Source organism: Notechis scutatus, chromosome 2, assembly GCF_049901735.1.
Source record: "Notechis scutatus isolate UNSWTSFEM ecotype Mainland chromosome 2, rNotScu1.2, whole genome shotgun sequence".
Lineage (NCBI taxonomy): Eukaryota > Metazoa > Chordata > Lepidosauria > Squamata > Elapidae > Notechis > Notechis scutatus.
This window is the reverse complement of record NC_142010.1, coordinates 23,074,466-23,095,465: the sequence shown is the minus strand read 5'-3', so window position 1 is coordinate 23,095,465 and position 21,000 is coordinate 23,074,466. Positions and strand designations below refer to the sequence as shown.

The 21,000-nt window shown below is 38.7% G+C and overlaps 1 protein-coding gene across 1 annotated transcript; it reads left to right on the top strand.

Moving 5' to 3' along the window:
• The first annotated feature begins 6 nt into the window (after positions 1 to 6).
• Positions 7 to 20,035, top strand: CIMIP7 (ciliary microtubule inner protein 7). Its single transcript, XM_087954154.1, is given in 4 exon segments — positions 7 to 47; positions 593 to 734; positions 18,665 to 18,742; positions 19,559 to 20,035. Coding segments are annotated over 4 exon segments (738 nt in total).
• Positions 20,036 to 21,000: the final 965 nt, after the last annotated feature.

Sequence of the window (21,000 nt, the reverse complement as noted above, 5' to 3'; positions counted from 1 at the left end):
GGTTTAATGGTTGACTTGGGAAGCTGCCTGGATTTCTCCAAATACAGGTAATCCTTGAGGTATAATCATAATGAAGCCTGCCCGTCATGTCATAACTGCCCATTACCACGCGATGGTGGCAAAAATGTATCAGTCATGTGATTGACCCTCTTTTACGACTGTTTTTGTAACGGTCATTAATTGAACACTGTGGTCATTAAGTATAGCTTAATAGGATCGTGGGATGCTTGCAAACAGCCATGAATGCACCTGGCTGCCAAGCACCTGAAATGCAGTCACATGACCATGGGGTGGGCGGGTGAGAGAGATCATTGGAACTTTGAATCTGAGTAAGTATCCCGCAGATGGATCAAACAGTCACTAAGTCACCAGTCGTAAGTTGAGGACTAGCTGTAACATTTCTTCACCTGATTCTTTGTCCCTCTCTGAAGAGCAACTCTTTTGACCAAACGTTAAGAGTCATAACAAATCCTTTTAAATTCTTTCTCTCAATTGTCAAAGACAAAAACATGACTTCCCCTGGTTTTATAGTATCAAGCTAACCAGAAAGTTTGGAGCATCCGTGCGATCCTATTGCCCAGTTACTAATTAGGGACTCCCTCTTGCTTATCTTTCTTTAGCACGCCAGTGGTTTCTATGGCAACCACAGAAGCAGATGCAGGAGTGACTTCAACCAGGAGTATCGAAAAGCAGCCCGTCCGCAGCCTCCTGACATCTTTTTGAAGAGGATGAAGGTGAGTGAGCGGCAGTCTGTCTTGTTGCTCTCTCTCATAGAGCTGCCAGAGAAGGTGAGGGAAGGTGGCACAAAAGGCTTCACCCTTGCCAGCATGCCTTTCTGTCATTTAACAGGTACAGGTAGCCCATCGACCTACAACAGTCCATTTAGTGACCGTTCGAAGTGACCACGGCACTACCATTTTTCACACTTTGTGACCATGGCAGCATCCCCATGATCACGTGATTTACATTCAGATGCCCTGACAACTGGTTCGTATTTGTGATGGTTGCCGTCTCCCGGGGTCGTGTGATCCACTTTTGCAACCTTCTGACAAGCCAAGGTAATGGGGAAGCCAGATTCACTTAACGACCGTGCTATTCGTTTAACAACTTCAGTGATTCACTTAACACATGTGGCAAGAAAAGCCGTAAAATGGAACAAAACTCACTGAAAAAAATTCTCACTTAACAACATAAATTTGGGCTCAATTGTGGCCCTAAGTTGAGGACTCCCTGTAATAGAATAAAGGATTTTCTGATCTCTGGTAACAGCTTGGTTTTGCTCAGAGACAAAACATGCATACACTGGTAGTTTGCCCCTCTGTAAACTCTGAGCAGATAGAAAAACCTAGAGTTCTGGGCTTCAGAACTTTACTTGATTAGAGCAGTTATTAAAATCTGACACCCGTCTCCAACTCCTGCTGTAAAAAAAACTACTTTTTAAATGTGGTACTGCACAAACTGTTTTTTCTCTCCTGGTTATTTTTTTCTTTCCCTTTCCAACCCTTCTTTGCTCTTAGCTAAAGTTCAAAGCCTAAAGAAAATGGTAAATGTCCTGATAGAATATGCTGGAGTTGTGTATTCAAATATGGGTGTGATCATGAATAGTGGTAAACTATATCTAAAAGTAGCCTAACTGACAGGTTGCCACATAGCATGCAGCTGGTTATCCCGCCCACCCCTTGTTAGATATAGGTTTAGTGCTTTTCAGGAAGAGCGGAAAACATAGGTTGAAAGGTAGCCCAATTGATAGGTCCCAGGTGTGGCAGAGGAGTTCAAAGAGAATCAGAATCAGAATAGAGCTGGAAGGGACCTTGGAGGTCTTCTAGTCCAACCCCCTGCTCAAGCAGGAGACCCTATACCATTTCAGACAAGTGGCTGTCCAGCCTCTTCTTAAAAACCTCCAGTGATGAAGCATCCACAACTTCTGATGGCAAACTATTCCACGGATTAATTGTTCTCACTGTTAGGATGGTTTTCCTCAGTTCCAGATTGCTTCCCTCCTTGATTAGTTTCCATCCATTGTTTCTTGTCCTGCGCTCTGCCCTCAGTTGCTTTGGAAAATAAACTGACCCCCCGGTCCTCTTTGTGGCAGCCTCTCAAATACTGGAATACTGCTATCATGTCTGCCCTAGTCCTTCTTTTCTCTAGACTAGCCAAACCCAAATCCTGCAAACATACTTCATGTTTTAGTCTTCAGGCTTCTTGAGCCTGGGAAGATTTGAACTGCCAAATTCCAGGCAGCTGGCAGTCAGGCAATCGGAAGTAGCCTGCAGTACCGCACTCTAACCACTGTGCCACCGTGGCCCACATACCTGTAGCACCACAAATAGCAGGTAGGAGATGGACAAATACCAGCCCCTGACAATGCCAGGGTGTCAGGGGAAGGAAGGCAGGCTCCTTTAAAACAACAAACGGTAGGATTTAAACTGCATTTGAGGGAAGCTGGGAATAAGATAAAGATGATGTCATCAGACTATGCCCTTCTATAACAAGAGTTAGTAACAGATCCTTATGCCATGGTTAGCAAGACATGAGGATGAACCAGGTGATTTTTACAGTCTGCAAGAATTTCAAGGAAATATATATGCTTTATATATATTCTTGTACTTTTTGTATTAGGTTTATCTATCTTTCTGTCTATTCTGTCCCTCCCTCCATCCCTCTCTCTCTTGTTTCTATCCATCCATCCACCTACCTACCTACCTACCAAACAATGTGTGTGTATAAACTGAGAAAACTGCACTTCTGCCATTTGGCAATTTGACTTGCAATTTCAGCAACACAATTTTCCATGATGCTGAAGACTGTAAAAAGACATTCAAAAATATAAATGTAGGCCATCTATGGTTTGGAAAAAAACAGGGGGTTCTATGCCCTTACCAATCTTAGCCCTTTGCAATCAATGCTGGAACTTGTAAACTAATTGGAATATATATTTTTATAAAGTTCTATTGTGATTCTAATTCTATTCTTCCCTCATAAATGACAGCATAACTGACTAAAAGAATTGGATCCCTGCCAGCACTATGATTGCCACAGCAGAGGCATCTGGTGGAAATCACAATGACATTACATACATCACAAGATCATCATGCAACTGAAACAAATAATTTGCATCAGTTGTTTTATGATACAAATGATGCAGTACATAAGCTATATCATTTGCACAATGTTGTCAACACTTGTAAAGTGTTATTCCCCACCTCCACTCCTTAGAAATCCAGAAAGGATGCAAAGTTTGGCAAGAAAGCACTTAATTTTTTATTCTTTATTTCTTTATCTTATTTGTTTATTAAACTTATTTGTTGCCCATTTTGCTGCAAGGCAACTTTTGAATGCATTACCTGAGTGCAAGGGAGGTGGGGGAGAGGAATTATATTTGTATATTCCAGGATAAGACTTAATTCATTACTTGTCAAAATCTAATCTATAAACCAGGGGTCAGCAGTTAATTTTCCCAAGGGGCCACATCAGAAACTGGAATTATTGTGGAAGGCTGAACCAATAGGGCTGTGAAGATATGCAGGCATGCACACATGCACATATGTAAAGTGAAACAAAAAGCAGTCACCTTCAAAATAAAAGCAATCTAAGTGGGCTGGACAGGGACAGCCAAAGGACCAGATGTGGCCCAGGGGCTATAAAATGCCCAGGTCTGCTATAAACGGAAAGAATTATACTGCAGCGTATGTTAAAATTTAAAGCAAGTTTCTGATGAGAAAAAGTTTATTAGAAAGTAACATTTTAAAAATTATTTTCCTATTGTTGCTGGTTGAAGGGATTCTATACTGAAAAGAAGAGTTTAAATACTGTATATCCTTAAATGTATTATGTAAATAAGTTCTCTTGAAGATCTTTCATTACCCAAACTAGGTAACATCATCAGTGCTATTTTTTCCTCTATCAAATGCCAAATATTCCTCTATCAAATATTCTCTTTTATACAAGTCAAATTCTAAAGGCATTAAGTGAAGATCGATGGGAATTCTCCTTCTTGCTGCTATCTGCTTATGAGAAAGATATTGAATCAATTGCAGGCAACTTCATTTCAACTCATTTCAACTTCAGGAAAGACCTGATAAAAAGAAATATCTTATTGCTTATATGAATTCTGCCTGCTGGGATTTGAGGTAGCAGTTAACCTGTATTTAATTGCCTGGGCTATAGCCTTACCTTGGATATTGTAGGTTAGATTCTTGCCACCATATTTGGGCAATGATAGCATTTGTCCCCAGTACAGGTAGCCCTTCACTTACAACCACAATAGAGCCAAAAATGTCTGTTGCTAAGTGAGATGGTGGAAAAGTGACTTTTGTCCATTTTAAGATCTTTCTTGCCACCATTGTTAAGTGAATCACTGCCCTTGTTAAATTAATAACACGGTTCTTAAGTATTTCTGGCATCCCCATTGACTTTGCTTGTCATCTTTGTGATCATCTTTGTGCAAAAGATGATCACATGACCCCAGGACACTGCAACTGACTTAAATATGAGTCAGTTCCCAAGCATCTGAATTTTGATCACGTGACCCAAGGGATTATGCAAGGTTGTGAGTATGAAAACAGTCATAAGTCGCTTTTTTCAGTGATGTTGTAACTTTGAATGGTCTCTAAATGAACTGTTGTAAGTCGAGGACTACATGTAGCAGATAATGGCAGCTGCCTCCTAATTCTCTTTTTAGAACCACAGAAATTTTGACAACAGGTAAAATCTGTTGGGTGCATCTCTCTCCCCGTGCCTGGATTTCTGTCATCTTGTTGCAGAAATCAGAAATAAAGCATCAGTATACCACAACTAGGCAGCATAAACTTAGGTAGCAGCAAATAATTAATGTTTTCTGTATCTCTTTGCAACCAGCCCAGTTGTTGTCTGGATTTTTGTGGTTCAGACCCGGTAAGTTTAATTGAACATCATATTGTGATAGCAGATTTAGCTTATGCGATTCTCTATCTGCCTTGGGTAGATAATCTCTGATCCTTTCAGTTTGCTAGAGAAATCTCACACTGCTGATTTCTAATCAAAATGTTAGCTCTTATTTATTTCATACAAAAAAAATGTTAAAGCCTGATAGGTACCAGTGGGGGTTCTAATGTAATTTCTGGAGCTGAGGTCAAATGCTACAGATAGGAATTCCAGACACTTGGTATTTGTGTTTGTTTAAAGTAGATGATTCTGTTCTTATTCCTACAGCAATTCAGCATGACAATTTGCACCTGCTGAAAATTCCTGCTTTTAATAGAAGAGAATATTTGTAGTTCAGGATTGAACTGTGGAGCCCTTGGTGATGAGGTTGTCTGTTTACTTGCAGACATTTTATTACCTGACTAGGTAACATTATCAGTGTTAGTGAGTGTGGGGTTTGCTTTGTATTCATAAACAATTGTTTTCTGTTTGATTGTTTGTGTGTGTTAATCCCTGCTTATCTGAGCATAGGTTGTTGGAGAGGCAGTATTCTGGTGTGTTTTTGTTTCCTTCCTAACTTTTACATTGTCTCTTTTGAGTGTGTATATGTGATTTATCTCTATGTATCTGATGAAAGCTGATTTGTCTGAATGCCAAGCTTCCAGGAATTCTTTAGTGCTTTTGGATTTAGCTTGGTCTGAGATGTTCATAGTTTCCCAGCTGCAACTATGGTTCAGTCTGTCCATGTGTTGTGAGGTTAAGATTTTCATCACATCTTCTATTAGTTGATGTTCACGAATGCACTCTCTAGTTTTCTGCTTGTCTGTCCTACATAGTGGGCATTATAGTCTTTTACATTATATGCTGCAGTTGACTCCTGGTTTTGCTTCTTGGGCTACTGGGTCTTTTGGTTTACTTAAGACGCTTTGGAGGGCTTTAGTTGATTTGTGTGCTGTGGTGGTGTTGTAATCATTTGTTGGTTGTTTCTGTCTTTGATGTATGGCACTGTTGTCCTTTTCATTGTCTGTGTTGGTTGTGTTACAATGGGTTCAGGGGTCAGGTACTATTTTTTATAAAAAATGTGGGTATCAATTTTGTTGGAAGATGTCATATAGGTGGACTGTTTCCTTCTTCTGGTGTTCTAGATTGCTTCAGTGCACTTATACTTAGCTGAATAATATTCTCCCGCTAGTGAGATGGGCAGCAATATAGATTAATTAAAAATATAGTGTGCTGAGGATGTTGTTAATAGTTTCATGTGTCTTCTCTACTTGTTCCTCTTTTATTATGACAACAGTGTTATCTACATACCGAATGCATAATTTAAATTGTATGTGTGGGAGTACTATAGTTTCTAGATGCTGCCTCATGGTCTCTGCTATGAGTCCCAAGAATGATGATTCTCTGGTGTTCCTCTGATTTGTTGGTATATTTGTCCATCAAACTGAAAGTTGGTGATGAAACAGAGGTTGATGAGGTCCATGACTGTGGGTATTTCGATCTTACTGTATTTGGCTATGCTGGATGTTGTGTAATACTGCTGCCACTGATTCTTTTACTAATTCTGCATCTATGGATGTAAGAAGTGCAGTCATATCAAATAAAACAATAATTTCATCTTCTATTTTTAGATTTTCTGCAGGCACTGTAGCGAGGAATTGATAGAATATTCACTCCCCTCTGTGAGAGGCCCAAGCTTTTTTACATGTCCTTTTGTATGTTGTATAATGGGATCCCTGAGAGGGATACAGTTGGAGAAAGATATGATGGGCTTGTGTATTTTGGATGTCCTTAGACACACAGGAGGTTGGGATCACTGCTTTTCATCTGCTGTTGTTCTTTTTTGTGATTTGACCTTCGTTAGTTATGGAATTGAAGGTTCTTATCTAGTTTTTGTATCAGGTTGGTGTTTACTGGGATGTAGGGTTTTTTTTTGTCCTCCAGTAATTTGGCTTTTTTTTTTAATGCATTGTGTTCTATGATAACTGTGGTTCTTTATTTCCTGGTAAAATAGTGATTGTTTTTTCTGTCTTTAGGTTTTTGAGGGCTGCTCTGTCCTCTGTTTTGAATTGGTTCTAATTCTGTGTTCTTCTGGTCTTCAGTATGATTGTCTGCCTTATGTCTTCTATATATAAACTGGGAATATATATAAACAGGGCCACAGTCCTTAGCCATGATGAAGTTCCCTAGTTGGGAAATGAAGCATCTCTGCAAGCAAACCAACTCAAACCAAACAACCAAATCCACAATTCTTGCTTTGACAGGAACTTTTCTAAAAATCACATTCTGTACAAAAATAACATGACAGTTTAAGAACAGATGTACTGTTAACTTGTAATCCCTAAAGCATTACATTACTTGGTAGCAATCCTGTTAGACATTAATGCTGTTTAATACTGTAAAGTGCTTATTAACATACAGAGCATTCTTATTTCAAAACTCTTTAAGAAAATATTCTATGACTCTCTGGATTTTGAAGTCCATAATATCTAAAATATCTAGAAGTTTACATCATTCAAATCTGATACTGCCAGAAGTACCAGAATTCTCACTTAAGAGAACAGAGAGAAAGGCCTATATTTTGCAATACTATAAAACTTAGAAGCTTTGTAGATTTTCCCTGTATTGATTTTGAGCGTTTACCAATTTTGCAAATACTTTTTTTTTTCAAAAGAAAGCAAGACTCTATCTCTCAAACCTATTGCTATAATAATGTGTGTCTAATACAAAAAAACAGGGAAATTTACATTTGGAAAGAAGGCCTGAGCAAGAGACTGTCCTTCCTCTGGTATATAGAATGATTCATATTGGTTGAAAATAGATCCCCTGTCACACATGAAGGATTGTATGAATTGCTGGAACCATAGTGAGATTGATAAAAACAAAACGCAGATAAAACCATACAAGAGAGGAATTTAGTCTAAACTTGCAAAGAAAAACATTTCCAATGGCCCTACCACCACCTTTTCTGCTAAGTCAAGGTTGGTCTCCTTTTCAGATGGCAAACAGGCCCCAGGAACTTGCATAATTATAATTATAATTATAATTATAAAGGCACTAAAATTCATTTTAAAACATTTTAATGGCTGATATTTCTTGAGAGGTTTTGGTGGAGGAAAGTTAACAGTATTGTCAGTGCCTTTTAAAAGTATTATTTTGCTAATTCTTACCCTGAATCATAATATAGCTTACTTGGCTTTTGTTACTGTGTCAGGTGTGAATCCAGCCAGGGGTAAATGTTGACTGATGGAAGGGGTGAAGATCTTGAAGGCTTTGGGGCTTCATGTAGCTTTGCATTTAAAGTATTTTTTTTCCAGTTGTAATATAATCTCTAAAGTTGGCTTAGTATTTTTTGAGCTTTCCCAAAATTGTAAATTGTAAATATCCTGCAATCATCCAAAAGTTGCACACCTGGGCTTTCTATGGCTCATTCCACAACTCATATTTAACTGGAATTATGTCTATACATGACATAATAAAAAAACAGTTTTGCTCAAAAATAGACGGTACCCACTATGGAGGAATGGTTGCTGAATATGATGGAACATGCAGAGAACTTCTTCCATTAGAGAAAAAACAATATCTATATTTATGGCTGACTGGACACCCTTTACTGATTTTTTTTGCATAAAACAGAACAAAATACATTTATGATTTATGATAAGAAAAAACAACCCTGGATAATATAAATGAATTAGTTTTTGTAATCATAGTAAGCGATAACTTTAATGTTTGGTCACCACAATATAAAAAAGACGTTGAGACCATGGAAAGCGTGGAGAGAAGAGCTACAGATACTTAGGGGACTGGAGGCTAAAACATGAAGAACAGTTGCAAGAATTCAGTATGTCAAATCTAGCAAAAAGAAGGACTGGGGTGACATGACAGCAGTATTCTGATATTGGAAGGGCTGCCACAAAGAGGGAGTCATGCTATTTTCCAAAGTACCTGAATGCAGAACCAGAAGCAATGGATAAAAGTAATCAAGGATAGAAGCAACCTAGAACTAAGGAAAAATGTCTTAATGGTGAGGACAATCTAACCAGTGGAACACAGCCTACCTTTAGTAGTTGTGGGTGCTTCATCACTGGAGGCTTTCAAGAAGAGACCGGACAGCCATTTGTCTTAAATTCTGTAGGACCTCCTACAGAGGGTTGGACTAGAACAGGGGTCACCAACCTTTTGGACCTCAGGGACCACCAAACTCATAATTTTAAATCCCTGGGAAATTCCCCCAAAAAAGCTGCAGGAAAATTCCCCACCCCGTTTTCCTACCGATCGATCATTCTTTATTTGGGATCACAGGATATCATCTCCAGATCCATTCTCAGGGGGAGAGAGAGACACTTTTGGCTTCATGCAAAGAAAGCAGCAGAAGCAGCAGAAGTCTTTCTTTCTCTCCCGCAAACTCTGCCAGAATTGAGTCTTTGTGAGACTTGTTGTGCCGGCGCAGCCTCTTGGAGCAGGATGCCTTGCAGGGTCCCAAAGACTCATTTCTGGCGGAGTTTGGGGGAGAGAAAGAAAGACTTTTGCTACTTTCCTTGTGTGCAGCCAAAAGCATATGAAGAAAGAAGAGGAAAGAAGCAGCCCAGTGGCCAAGTGAGGCGCATGCAGCAAGTTTACCCCCAACCCTGGAACTTCCGGTTTGTCGGCTTCGCGAGCGGCAGGGATTTGCGAAGCTGCGCGATCCCTGCCGCGCTAGCCGTTTTTGGGGCTCCAACCCAGCCGGGTACGGAGCTAGGCTGCCCTGCAGGGGCAGCTGAAGTAGGGGGGATCCGGAGAAGGGTTTGGGGGTGCTGCAGACTCCCTCCCTGGCCGGCAGAACTCCCTTTTCCCAGGACGGTGCAGCGGCGGTCTGTAATGGCCGCCACAAAGAAGCTGGCAGCCGGGTAAGAATGCGCAGGAGGAAGTGGAGAAAGTGATTGAGAGGAGAAAGTTTTTCTTGGCTCCTAGGACTCTAAGACATATTTAATAAAATTCCTGAAAAGTATGATTCTCTGAATAATACCTGCCAGAAGAGGAAAAAAAGCGGCTGCTTGAAGGTGCTGAAAGGATAGCTTTCCCTCTTTTCCTACGGAATAAATAACTGGATATTAAGAAACCTATTTTTTAGGTGGAAATTGGTTTTAAGCGATGAGTGGGAAGAGAGAGGATTAAGAAGAAAATATTTGTATGCTAAGATTTGTTGGAGCAGATGCCTTAAGGATTTGAAGACTAGAATATATTGTAATAAGATTTTAAACAGATTTGGACTTTCTTTCTCTTTGATTGATATTACCCCAGAAGGAGAAAGTGAGAACTCTGCCTTGGTTTGGACTGATTGATAACTTTGGGACTGTTTTATCTTTTTTATTTTCTTTTGAATATTCTGGTTGTTGTAAGAAGAAAGAAGGAGAAAAGAAAAGAAAAGATTTATAATGGCTCTTTCTGTTGAGGAACTAAGAAAAGAATATGAACAAGCAAAAAAAAAATGGTAAAGATGGTGTGGAAGAAGCTTTCCTTTTCTTAGAAATGGCGCTTACTAATTATCAACAAAAATTACAACAGATGAAGACAGCAGAGGAACAAGAAAGAAAGGAAGGAGCCATCTTTAATGAATCTCAGAATTTGATCCAGAAAAAAGGAAGAGAGAAAGAAAAGAAGAGAAGAGAAAAGAAGAAAACTAAAGGATTTAAGGACTTAAGATCCAAAAAAACATTTAAGAAAGGGAAAAATAAAGTGCAAAACCAATATGATGATTGTAAACAAAGGGGAAAAGAAATACGACAGAGAAGGGAAGCCGGTAAGGCAGAGGCTAGAAGAAGGGGGTAGAAAGGTTTGTTGGGAAAAGAAAGAAAGGGAAAAGGTGGAGAAAAGCTACAATGTTTTGAAATTAAATGGAAAAAGGAATTTTTTATGGATAATGGATAAAGTATAATTTTTTTTAAAAAAAAAAGATTTTGCAAGGTACATAAGATGAGATGGTAGTATTGCAATGGTTTAAGAGTTGATAAGAGATTAAAATGTTAAAATGTTTAAAAATGATTGGCTTTAAAACTTAATAATAGGAGAGGTTTAGAATATTGTTTTAATTAAAGAGTTTAATAAAATTATGGTATTGATGTTATTATAAAATTTTTATTATAGTATTTCTTTTTAATATTTGGATTTATTGTCTAATTATGCACTTAATTGTGTTGGATGTATTAGTTAGATAGAATGTACCAAGCAAAATCTGATTGGGTATTAGATATTATTTTAAAGATTAATTTGATTAACTTAGGGGGGAGATAGAAAGGCATCATACTCTGATTAATGATTTCAGGAGAAACTGATTTTCTTTTTTTTCATAAGGGATGAGACAAAGGGATGATAAAAAATGGACAAAAGATACAAGTATAATGATTTAAACTAAGATGATTAATTAAGGTAGAATTAAGAAGTGTGAAATATGTGGAGAAGTTAATATAGAAGGTTTAGAATGGTAAATAAAATAAGTAATGATATGTAAGATGAGCATGAATATAATTGAAGTCCATGAAGAGAGAGATACCTGGGCCCAAGTTACTTTCCAAAAAGATTTTTTTTTATGTTTTGTGTGTTGTGTGTATATGTCTTTTTTGGGGGGAGAATTGGTAAAAACTTGTAGAAATATAGAATGAGAATAATGGTAACTAAGTCAGAAAGAATCAGATGAAATAATAATAATGATATTGAATAAGAGTAAAGAGAAGTAAAGAGAAATTGAATAAGAGGTTTTGGTATATTATATGGAAATGGTTTAAAACAGAATCATAATTTATCTGACTTGTTAAATTTACAATGGAAAAAGGTTTAAACATGTAATGAATAATGATAATTTGTGTGTTTTAAAAATTAATAAAACTTGTTTTAAAAAAAAAAAAAAGTTTACCCCCAACCCTTTCTCCCTCCCCTCACTACCTCATGTTGTTCACAATGCAAGCGATACAAGCTTTGTGTTCCCGCAGTTCATGTGGGCGGCGCAGCCTTGTGTTCCCGCATAGCCTGGATTAATTTCTTTGGGGGGTGCTTTGGGGTGATATTTCTCTGCAGACTACCCAAATTTTCTCACGGACCACCAGTGGTCCCCGGCCCACTGGTTGGCAACCACTGGACTAGAAGACCTCCAAGGTCCCTTCCAATTCTGTATTCTACACTTATATTTTCTGCAAGGGAAATCAGAAGCTATTTCTTGTTGTTCTATCTTTTTTCTTTCCCTCTTTTTCTTTCATTCTTTATTAATTTTAGTACAGTAGTAGTTTTAGTGTACAGTATTATTTTGTATACAGTATTCATGAAGAATTTAAGACATTACCCAGACACTTTTAACAACTAAACCTCCCTACCGAACCATTTACATAATTGAAACCAACACAGAAGCTACGACTTATGTTCCACCTTGTTGAATCTACTGCCTCCTCAGCTCTGACTGATGTGCTGAAGAAACTGAAGTTTGCAGACAGCAGCCTTTGCCTAATGTGGGAGTACACCTTGTAACAGAAAAAGCAACTCCAGTAGAATATAAATCTGACTTTTAGTTGTCAGTTGGCAAGTGCTTTCCAGCATCAATCACTGGCATAAAAAAATGCTGCCATTGAATAGTCATTCCTGGAGCAGGTTGATTAAATTCATCTGCTAACAGAGCATCCCATGAAAGTGACAGGGGCTGATTAACTCTGATCAATTACTGGAAGAGGAAAGCGTCTCAGCTTAGTACTTGGCAGAATACAGGTAGTTCTCAATTTATGACCATAATAGAATTTCCATCATAACGACCCAAGTTTATGACTTTTTTTTTGCAGTGTCCATTAATAAACAAATGGTGATCATTTAGTGAATCTATTATTCCTATGGCACTTTTTGCTGGGAACCAGGTGGAAAGGATGGAAACTGTCAAAAAAAATTGTAAATATTGCAGTCATGTGGTTGAAGGCTATATAACAGATCATAAAGGTGAACCAAGTTGCCAAGTATGGTCATGTGAGGGTGGGAACCAGATTGTAAGCAGCTTCGGGGGAGGGAGTCCATCATAACTTTGAATCGGTCATTAAGCAAGGACTAACTAGTATTCATTAGAACAGTGGCCCCAAGGACCACTTGGGCCCCAGGGACCAATTTGGGCACCAGGAACCAGTTCCATGGAGAGAGATTTTTCCGTGGACTGGAGTGGGCATTTTTCGCATGCTGCCTGCATCTCACGGATGGGGCTTCGCTTATTTGTCCAGTTTCTAGCATGCCACAGCCCAATACTGGTCCATGGACCAGAGGTTGCGGACCCCTGCATTAGCAGGATGCACTGACAATGTTAACTGAGGATAGATTTATTTTTTTACTTTCTCATTTCTCCCTCTTTATATTAATTTTATTTTAAGGCTATCTCAAACGTTGCAAGTAAATTACTAATGTTAAAAAGGGGGAAATGGAAAGCCATTAGTAAAGGCTTTTTGTATGTCACGATGAGATTTATGTGCATAATTAGAATGAAATATGTTCACTTGACACTTTTAAGAGAATTTGGATTTATAAGTCAATTTATAATATAACTTATCCATATCGTAATGAATTAAACCACGTTCCTTTCTTGATACGTGCTAGGAAATCATGGGAAAAGACCTGCACATTTGGTTCCTTTGCAGAATTATGATTCACAATATATTCCGCATTTTTAAAAAATTATTTTAAAACAAAATTTGAAACAAAACGCATGTCACAAGTAACTCTACAGTCTTGTCACAATATTAGCAATTTCAGGGCACAAGACTGTAATGCTTCTTTTATTTCATATATATTTACCTACTCTCCCTCCAAGATAGAAACATAGAAAATTGAGAGCTGAAAAAGATCTAGTGGCGCATTGAGTTTGTTTGTTTGTTTTTCTCTTTAGCTAATTAAGTTAGTTTTTTTTTTTTTTTTTTTTTTTATTTTTTGTTGGATGATAAAAAATTTTTTTACCTCAAACTTACTACTCATTAGGACCCACGTAGAAGTTAGTTTCAAACTTCCACTACTCTTTCTGTGAAGTAATACTTTCTAACATTACTTCTGAACTTCCCTCCTGTCAGAGGTTACAGAAGAGCATAGATTCACAATTTTTGACTCACACATCCTCTTTAGCTATAATGTAGTTTGAATTAGTGTTATGTGTGAACCTAGGCAACTGTGAAATAGTCAGCAAACCATGGTTTAAAAATATTGTAATATTTTGCAGCATAATGTGCAAATCCAATCTGGAAGATATTTAATAGTTGTTTGAAAACTAGCAACCTTGCTAATGATTTTAGATCTAAATCTAAATCTCCATAATCTGGTTTGTATCGTTTAATACTGCCTGTCACTCAATAGAAAATACTGTAACATTTCATTGTGTGGTAATGATTGTTAGGAAAGAAACCAAAATTTGTATCCATACAGTATCTGTCTTCAAACCAAGCACTTGGAAATGTTTGTGTCAAATTGGATTTAACTAATTTTAGATGGGCCAATCATCTTTCAAAGATAACTGGGATATCAAAGTCTGATATTTTCCCCTTTCCTGTTTATCTACAGAAACAGCAGGGTGGGGTCTCCCCCAGTTCAGGATTTGATAGCATCAGTTATGCTGATGATACCAGCTTTACCTCTCTATCCAGGCTGCACAAATGAAGCTGTCAAGTTGCTGATGTAGTATCTGGAGGCTATTTAGGTCTGGATGGGAAAGAATGGGTTGTGCTCAACCCTGACACAATTGAGTAGCTGTGGCTGTTTGGCCCCACAGATCAGGGATATTTCCAGTGTTTTGTGCAACCTGTGGGTCCTCCTGGACTCCCCGCTACTGCTTGGAGAGCAGGTGGCAGCTGGGGCCAAGAGGGCCTTTGCATAGCTACTGTACATCTTGTGCACCAGTATGTTTGTTTATATATTTAATTTATATAGCCAATCAATTCATACTACTATAAGCAGCCAGCATCACATTACACAACACTCAGGGGAGAGAAAGAAAATGTGAGTTAGAGATGATAGATAGATAGATAGATAGATAGATAGATAGATAGATAGATAGATAGATAGATAGATGAGAGAGAGAGATTGTTACTGATAGATGATAGAGATAGATAGACATAGATAGATGAGATTGTTAGAGATAGATGATAGACTGATAGATAAATAGAGGTAGGTGATAGATCCATCCATGATAGATGGATGGATGATAGGTTCACTTAACAACTCTGTTACTAACTTAATAATTGCAGTGATTCATTTAAGAACTGTGACAAGAAAAGTTGTAAAATGGGGCAAAATTCATTTAAGAACTGTCTTGCTTAGCAACAAAAATGGTGGGCTCCATTGTGGTCATAAGTCAAGGACCACCTGCACTATTAATTGGGTGAAGTACAACTGAAAGTGCTCAAATAATCTGTTTCCTGCAGAGCTTTCTCAAATTGTAGCCCAGCAGCCTTCTCAACAAACTTCTTAAAAAGGGAAGGTTGCAGACAGAGCAAAAATGATTTGATTTGATTCTTGAAAGCTTCTCCTTAAATTATTTAAATACTCCAAAAGGAAACAATTTCATCTTTTTTTTTACATTTTGGAGCATAAAAGTTAATGGACTTGGGGGAAAAAAATAAACCACTATGGATTTACAGTTAGATAATCAAAAGTTTGACCATCAATTCAATTCTATTAGCCTGTCGTGCCTGCAGTCTGATGTAAGTGTAGGAATTGGTCAAATATTAATCATTGATGGTGTCTATGTGCTGTCTTGTTAAGCAGAATTTCATTTCAGTGTGTTTGTGTGACCTTGTTACCAACAGATATGTATCATGTATAATAGGCAAGGTGCTGGTTTAAAGCATTCCAATGTGTTGCAGTTGCTTAGGGAATAACACATGTGGCACTTGTCAACTCATTTTTGTTTTCTGCTTCTCTTAAGCACTTATAAAATAAATAGGATAAAAGTATTGTAAATATCTAGTAGTTTTTCCAAAAGGAACTATACTCTGAGGAAAGTTTTAATCTTGCACAGTACATGTAGCCCTCAACTTACGACCACAATTGAGCCCAAAATTGATGTTGCTAAGTGAAAAATTTGTTAAGTGAGTTTTGACCCATTTTACCACCTTTCTTCCCACAGTTGTTAACTGAATCACTGCAGTTGATAAATCAGTAACTCGGTTGTTAAGTGAATCTGGCTTCCCCCATTGACTTTGCTTGGTGCCAGAAGGTTGCAAAAGGCAATCACATGACCCCAGGTGTTCTGACCAAGGCTTCCGAGACCGTAATTAAGCACACGCTTAGTTGAAACAACTCTTGTTTTATTTCAACGCTGGGAATTACGTTCATTCCCAGCCTGTAATGCGTCCCAAACTGTTCCTCAGGATAAGCACTCACCTTTATTGTAGTAGCAATAGAGAGCCTGTAGAGGGCGCATGAAGCATACTGCTGTGCCTAATATACATGGGCTTCTTTGTATGATCTCACTCCCTGACTCAGGCTGGTAAGTCCCGGACTTATACAATGATCTATTAACATCACCACTATTCTTAAGGATTGGTTGAGGGGATTCACCAATCCAAATGCTGTATCTATGTTGCCTTTGTCTACTTGTAAAAACCCTATAAAATGCAATAAATGCTGCCCAGGCAGTCAGACATCTTTGCACACTGAAATGACTGGTTATTGAACTCCCTCACTTTATCTCCTTTGAATTGCTTCGAAAGGGACTAAGCTTTATGTACCCACAACCCTAAGACTACTGGTACTAAAGTGTAGCCACGACTCCCGGCTGGGAGGCCACTTTGGATTCCTAAAAACCCTACATTTACTCAGAAGACAGTTCTGGTGGCCAAAAATGAAACCTGATGTCGAGGACTATGTAAAAAGTTGCTCAATTTGTGCCACAATGAAACACAGAACTGGAAAAACCCCTGGCCTCCTGCAACAAGTTGCTGAACTAACCCAACTTTGGGAAGAGATCGCAATGGACTTTATTATTGAATTACCTAAGACTGAAGGGAATACGATCATTTGGACTATAATGGACTTATTCTCTAAACAGGCCCATTTTATAGCCTGCAAAGGACTTCCATCTGTGAAAAAACTTGCAAAGCTGTTCGTGAAACATATCTATAGACTACATGGAGTACCTCGTAGAATAATATCAGACAGAGGGGTACAATTTACCGCAAAATTTTGGAGGGAATTTCTGAAATCCATTGGTTCCTCTCAAGGGTTATCCTCAGCTTTCCATCCTGCTTGTAACGGAGCAGCGGAGAGGGCTAATGCCATGATTGAACAATACATTAGATGCTATGTAAATTATCAACAAGAAAATTGGGCTGAGTTATTACCTTTTGCAGAGGTTGCTTACAATAATGCAGTACATAGCAGCACGGGATTGACTCCATTCCAAATCAACACTGGAATAGATTTTGTCTTGATGCCAGAGTTACCTAGACAACCTCCCTCATCCATGTCCCTGAGAGAATGGATGAACTCATTAAAGAAAGGATGGGAAAATACAAAAAATGCTTTGACCGAAGCTGCAAAAAGTTATAAAAAACAGGCGGATAAACATAGATCCCTTCAACCGCCTTTTAAAGTAGGGGACAAAGTATATTTGTTGACCAAGTATCTTAGGTTGAAACTGCCCAGTAAGAAGCTGGGTCCAAAATTCTTGGGTCCGTTCCCAATTTCAAGGATAATCAATCCGGTCACTGTCCAATTACGTCTTCCTCAACTATTGGGGAAAATTCATCTAGTATTCCATTGTAGTTTACTAAAACCAGCTACTACATCAATGATAAGACCACCGACAATCGCTCCCCCTAAACTGTTAATGGTACAGGGGGAAACACATTATGAAATTCAAAAAATTCTCGATTCTAGATTACACCGTGGCCGATTGCAATATTTGGTCTTATGGAAAGAATACCCTCTCTCAGATGCTAGTTGGGTAAAGAGTTGGGATGTTCATGCTGATCAATTGGTTAACCAATTCCATGAGGATTTTCCCCACAAACCGAAGGGTCCTAGTGGAGGGGGGAGAGGGGGTTAAGGACAATTTATTAACCCCTGTATCTGTTTTTTTTTTCCTTTTAGGAGGAGGAGTTTTCAAAGGGGGACGCCTGTCAGCTTTAAAAAAATTCAGCTGTCACATTTCATGGAAGGGGGGGGTGGAGGAGTTGAAAAGTTCAAGGTTATTCTGTATGTTGTATTAAGAAATTCCAGTTGCAGTTAATTGGTTCTCGTGATTTATGAAGTGTAGAAGTGGGAGGAGAGAAGGTGGATTCTGTGTAACGCGCGGAAATAATTTCACTGTGGGAAATTGCCTTTGACATGCCAGATCTATTTCTAAATAAATCAATTGGAGAGAAAATATCTCGGAGTGATTGATATCATGGATACTTTCTGGATGCCTTACAAGGAGTCAGTTGCCAAGTGTCTGGATTTTGATCACATGATCATGGGAGTGCTGCAAAGGCGTAATTGTGAAAAATAGTTGTATGTCACCCTTTTCAGTGCCATTGTCATTTTGAATGGTCACTAAACGAACTGTTCAAAGTCGAAGGCCACCTGTATTATACAGATGGAGAAGCGAACAGAGACATGAAACGTAGAAGGCTACCTGTATCTCACACAGCCCAAGCGAATACATGGCAACATCTTGGTTGCTAACCTGAATGTCTAATTTTTGCAGGTTGCAGTAGAATTCTATCCCCGACCAAATATTGTCGGCTGTGTATTTGGCAGGGGACTAATATCATGTCTTTTCTTTTTTTTTAAGGAAACCCCTTCAAAGCACATATTCTCCAAGCATGACAACCGACATGCCTTCTCAGGATCAGCTACCTGTTTTGAGCAGGTGAGTATATTTACAAGGAGGGAGAAGGGGAAATCTCATGTTTCTTATGTAGCAAACAGAAAGCAGTAAATTTAGTGCTTGGTTATTTCTTGAAAAATCCTTGCATCACTAACCTTTCTTCAGCAGCTTCTTGGATTCTCTCAGGAACTGCTATCACCAGTTGGATGTCCTTGTAAAAGCAGCAGTTTTTGCCCATTTTACGTCTTTTCTTGCCACAGTTGTTAAGTGAATCTGGCTTCTCCCTTGACTTTGCTTGACAGGTTGCCCCAAAAGTGCTTTTTCACAAGACTTTCTGGTTTTTCTTTGAAGACGTTTCGCTTCTCATCCAAGAAACGTCTTCGTCTCACAAGGATGAGCTGCTCTGAGAAGCTTCTCGGATGGGAAGTGAAACATCTTCAATGGAAAACCAGAAAGTCCATTTGCCTCATGAAAAAGCGCCTTTGGGACAACCATGACCTGGATGACGGAGAATCTCCACAGACACTGGGAGAAGGACGCAAAAGGTGATCACGTGACACACACACACACCCCCGGGGACACTGACACAGTTGCCATTCTGATCACGTGACCATGAGCATGCTGCAGCTGTTGTAAGTGTGAAGCCATTTTTTTCGGTGCCTTTGTAACTTTGGTCACTATATGAACTCTTATGAAGTCTGTAGTTGCCCACCCCTGTTGTAGAGGCTCTTTTCCATGGTCTCCACAACTTGACCCATCTTCATCTTTGGTAACTGGTATCCTTTCTTTTTTATTTTTGGATTGGTCAACTTGTTTCACCAACGCAAGTCTGAACAGATTCTCCTTGTTTTATGGCAGGGCTTAGGGAGAAGAAAAATAGAAGGGAGTCTTCCCAATACCCGGTCCTTGATTGACTGGGTCCCCTTGAAAGAGGAATTAGAACGTGACAGGCCCCTTCTCTCGAGTTATCAGTGCGATTTCCACTCCAAAGGGAAGATTCCCCAGCTCTTAACCGAACAATACTTTCAGAAGCAACCTGTACAACGCACACCCAGCACCACCTACCAACATACCTACCACAGCTACTGTTTGCCTCAACCTAACCCAAGCATACTCCAAGAGCAGCAATTGGCCAAGGATCCCAAACCAAAAGATCCCGAGCCCACTGTTCCTGCCTCCAGTGATCCTCCAGCTCCTGCCTCCAGCGAGGTCACGGCAACAGACAACACAACGGCTGCAGAAGATGTCACTCCAGCACCTGTTTCTAAGCGTTCTGCGTTTCTTCTTCCACCCCGACTGACAGTTTCCGACTGTTTGTACTGGCACAATTGTTGATTGCACATCCAATAGGTTCTGTTCATTTGACTGAGGAAAATGAAATGCTCTTTTGTAAATGCTAAAAGGGAGAGAAAAATAAATACAAGCTTGCTGGACTGCAGAGTTTTTGCCACAGTGGAGAATATTTTGTAGCTCACGGTCAAGTTCTGCCAAGGTAAAATATTTGCTATGAATGTCAACAGAAAGGGTCCTGTCAGTTTTATGTGTTATGCATTATGTTTTCAAGCACACTTCCTTGGATAATTTATCTAACAAAGGAAGTGTGCTTTGTTGCTGTTTTTTTGAAAAAAAATCTTTCCATTAAGCTTGTTCAGCTTGTTGAAGTTTATTTGTAGCATATAATGTCATCATCTTGTATTTCTAAACAAGCAATTGAAATAGAGATGTTAGGGCAGGGGAACTGGGTAAGGAAAGCATTCAGGAAAGGTAGCAGTCAAGAAGCATGATAATCAAAGTTTGGGAAAGAGAAACTTCTTCTAATAACTATCATTAGTGACTTCAAAAATGACTTTCTTCTAGATCTATAATTAATGACTTTTAACTTTTCGTATGACAACTGAATAGATGGATAATAATCACACTTTTTAAACTGCATTTTAACTCAGCCGACTCTTGGTTGGAAAATGTCCCGTATTCATAACCTTTGGAATGCATTACACTTTTGTAGGCCACCATTATTTTGAGGTATTGGATTTTTCTCTCCTTAACATTATAATTTTAAATTGGAAATTAAGGAGATATTAATAGCAAAATCTTGTAATCCATGCTTGTGCCGTGACAGAAATATACCCAATCCCAAGACCCACAATTATGAGGTATTATTAAGGTGATACAATATGATCTAATCTGTTCGATTATTATATTTAAGGTCTAATGATTGCTGGTAATAAGTTCATATGCTATTGGGTATGAATTGTGTATAGCCGAAATTGTGCTGTATTTTGAATGTAGTGTTTGGGGTC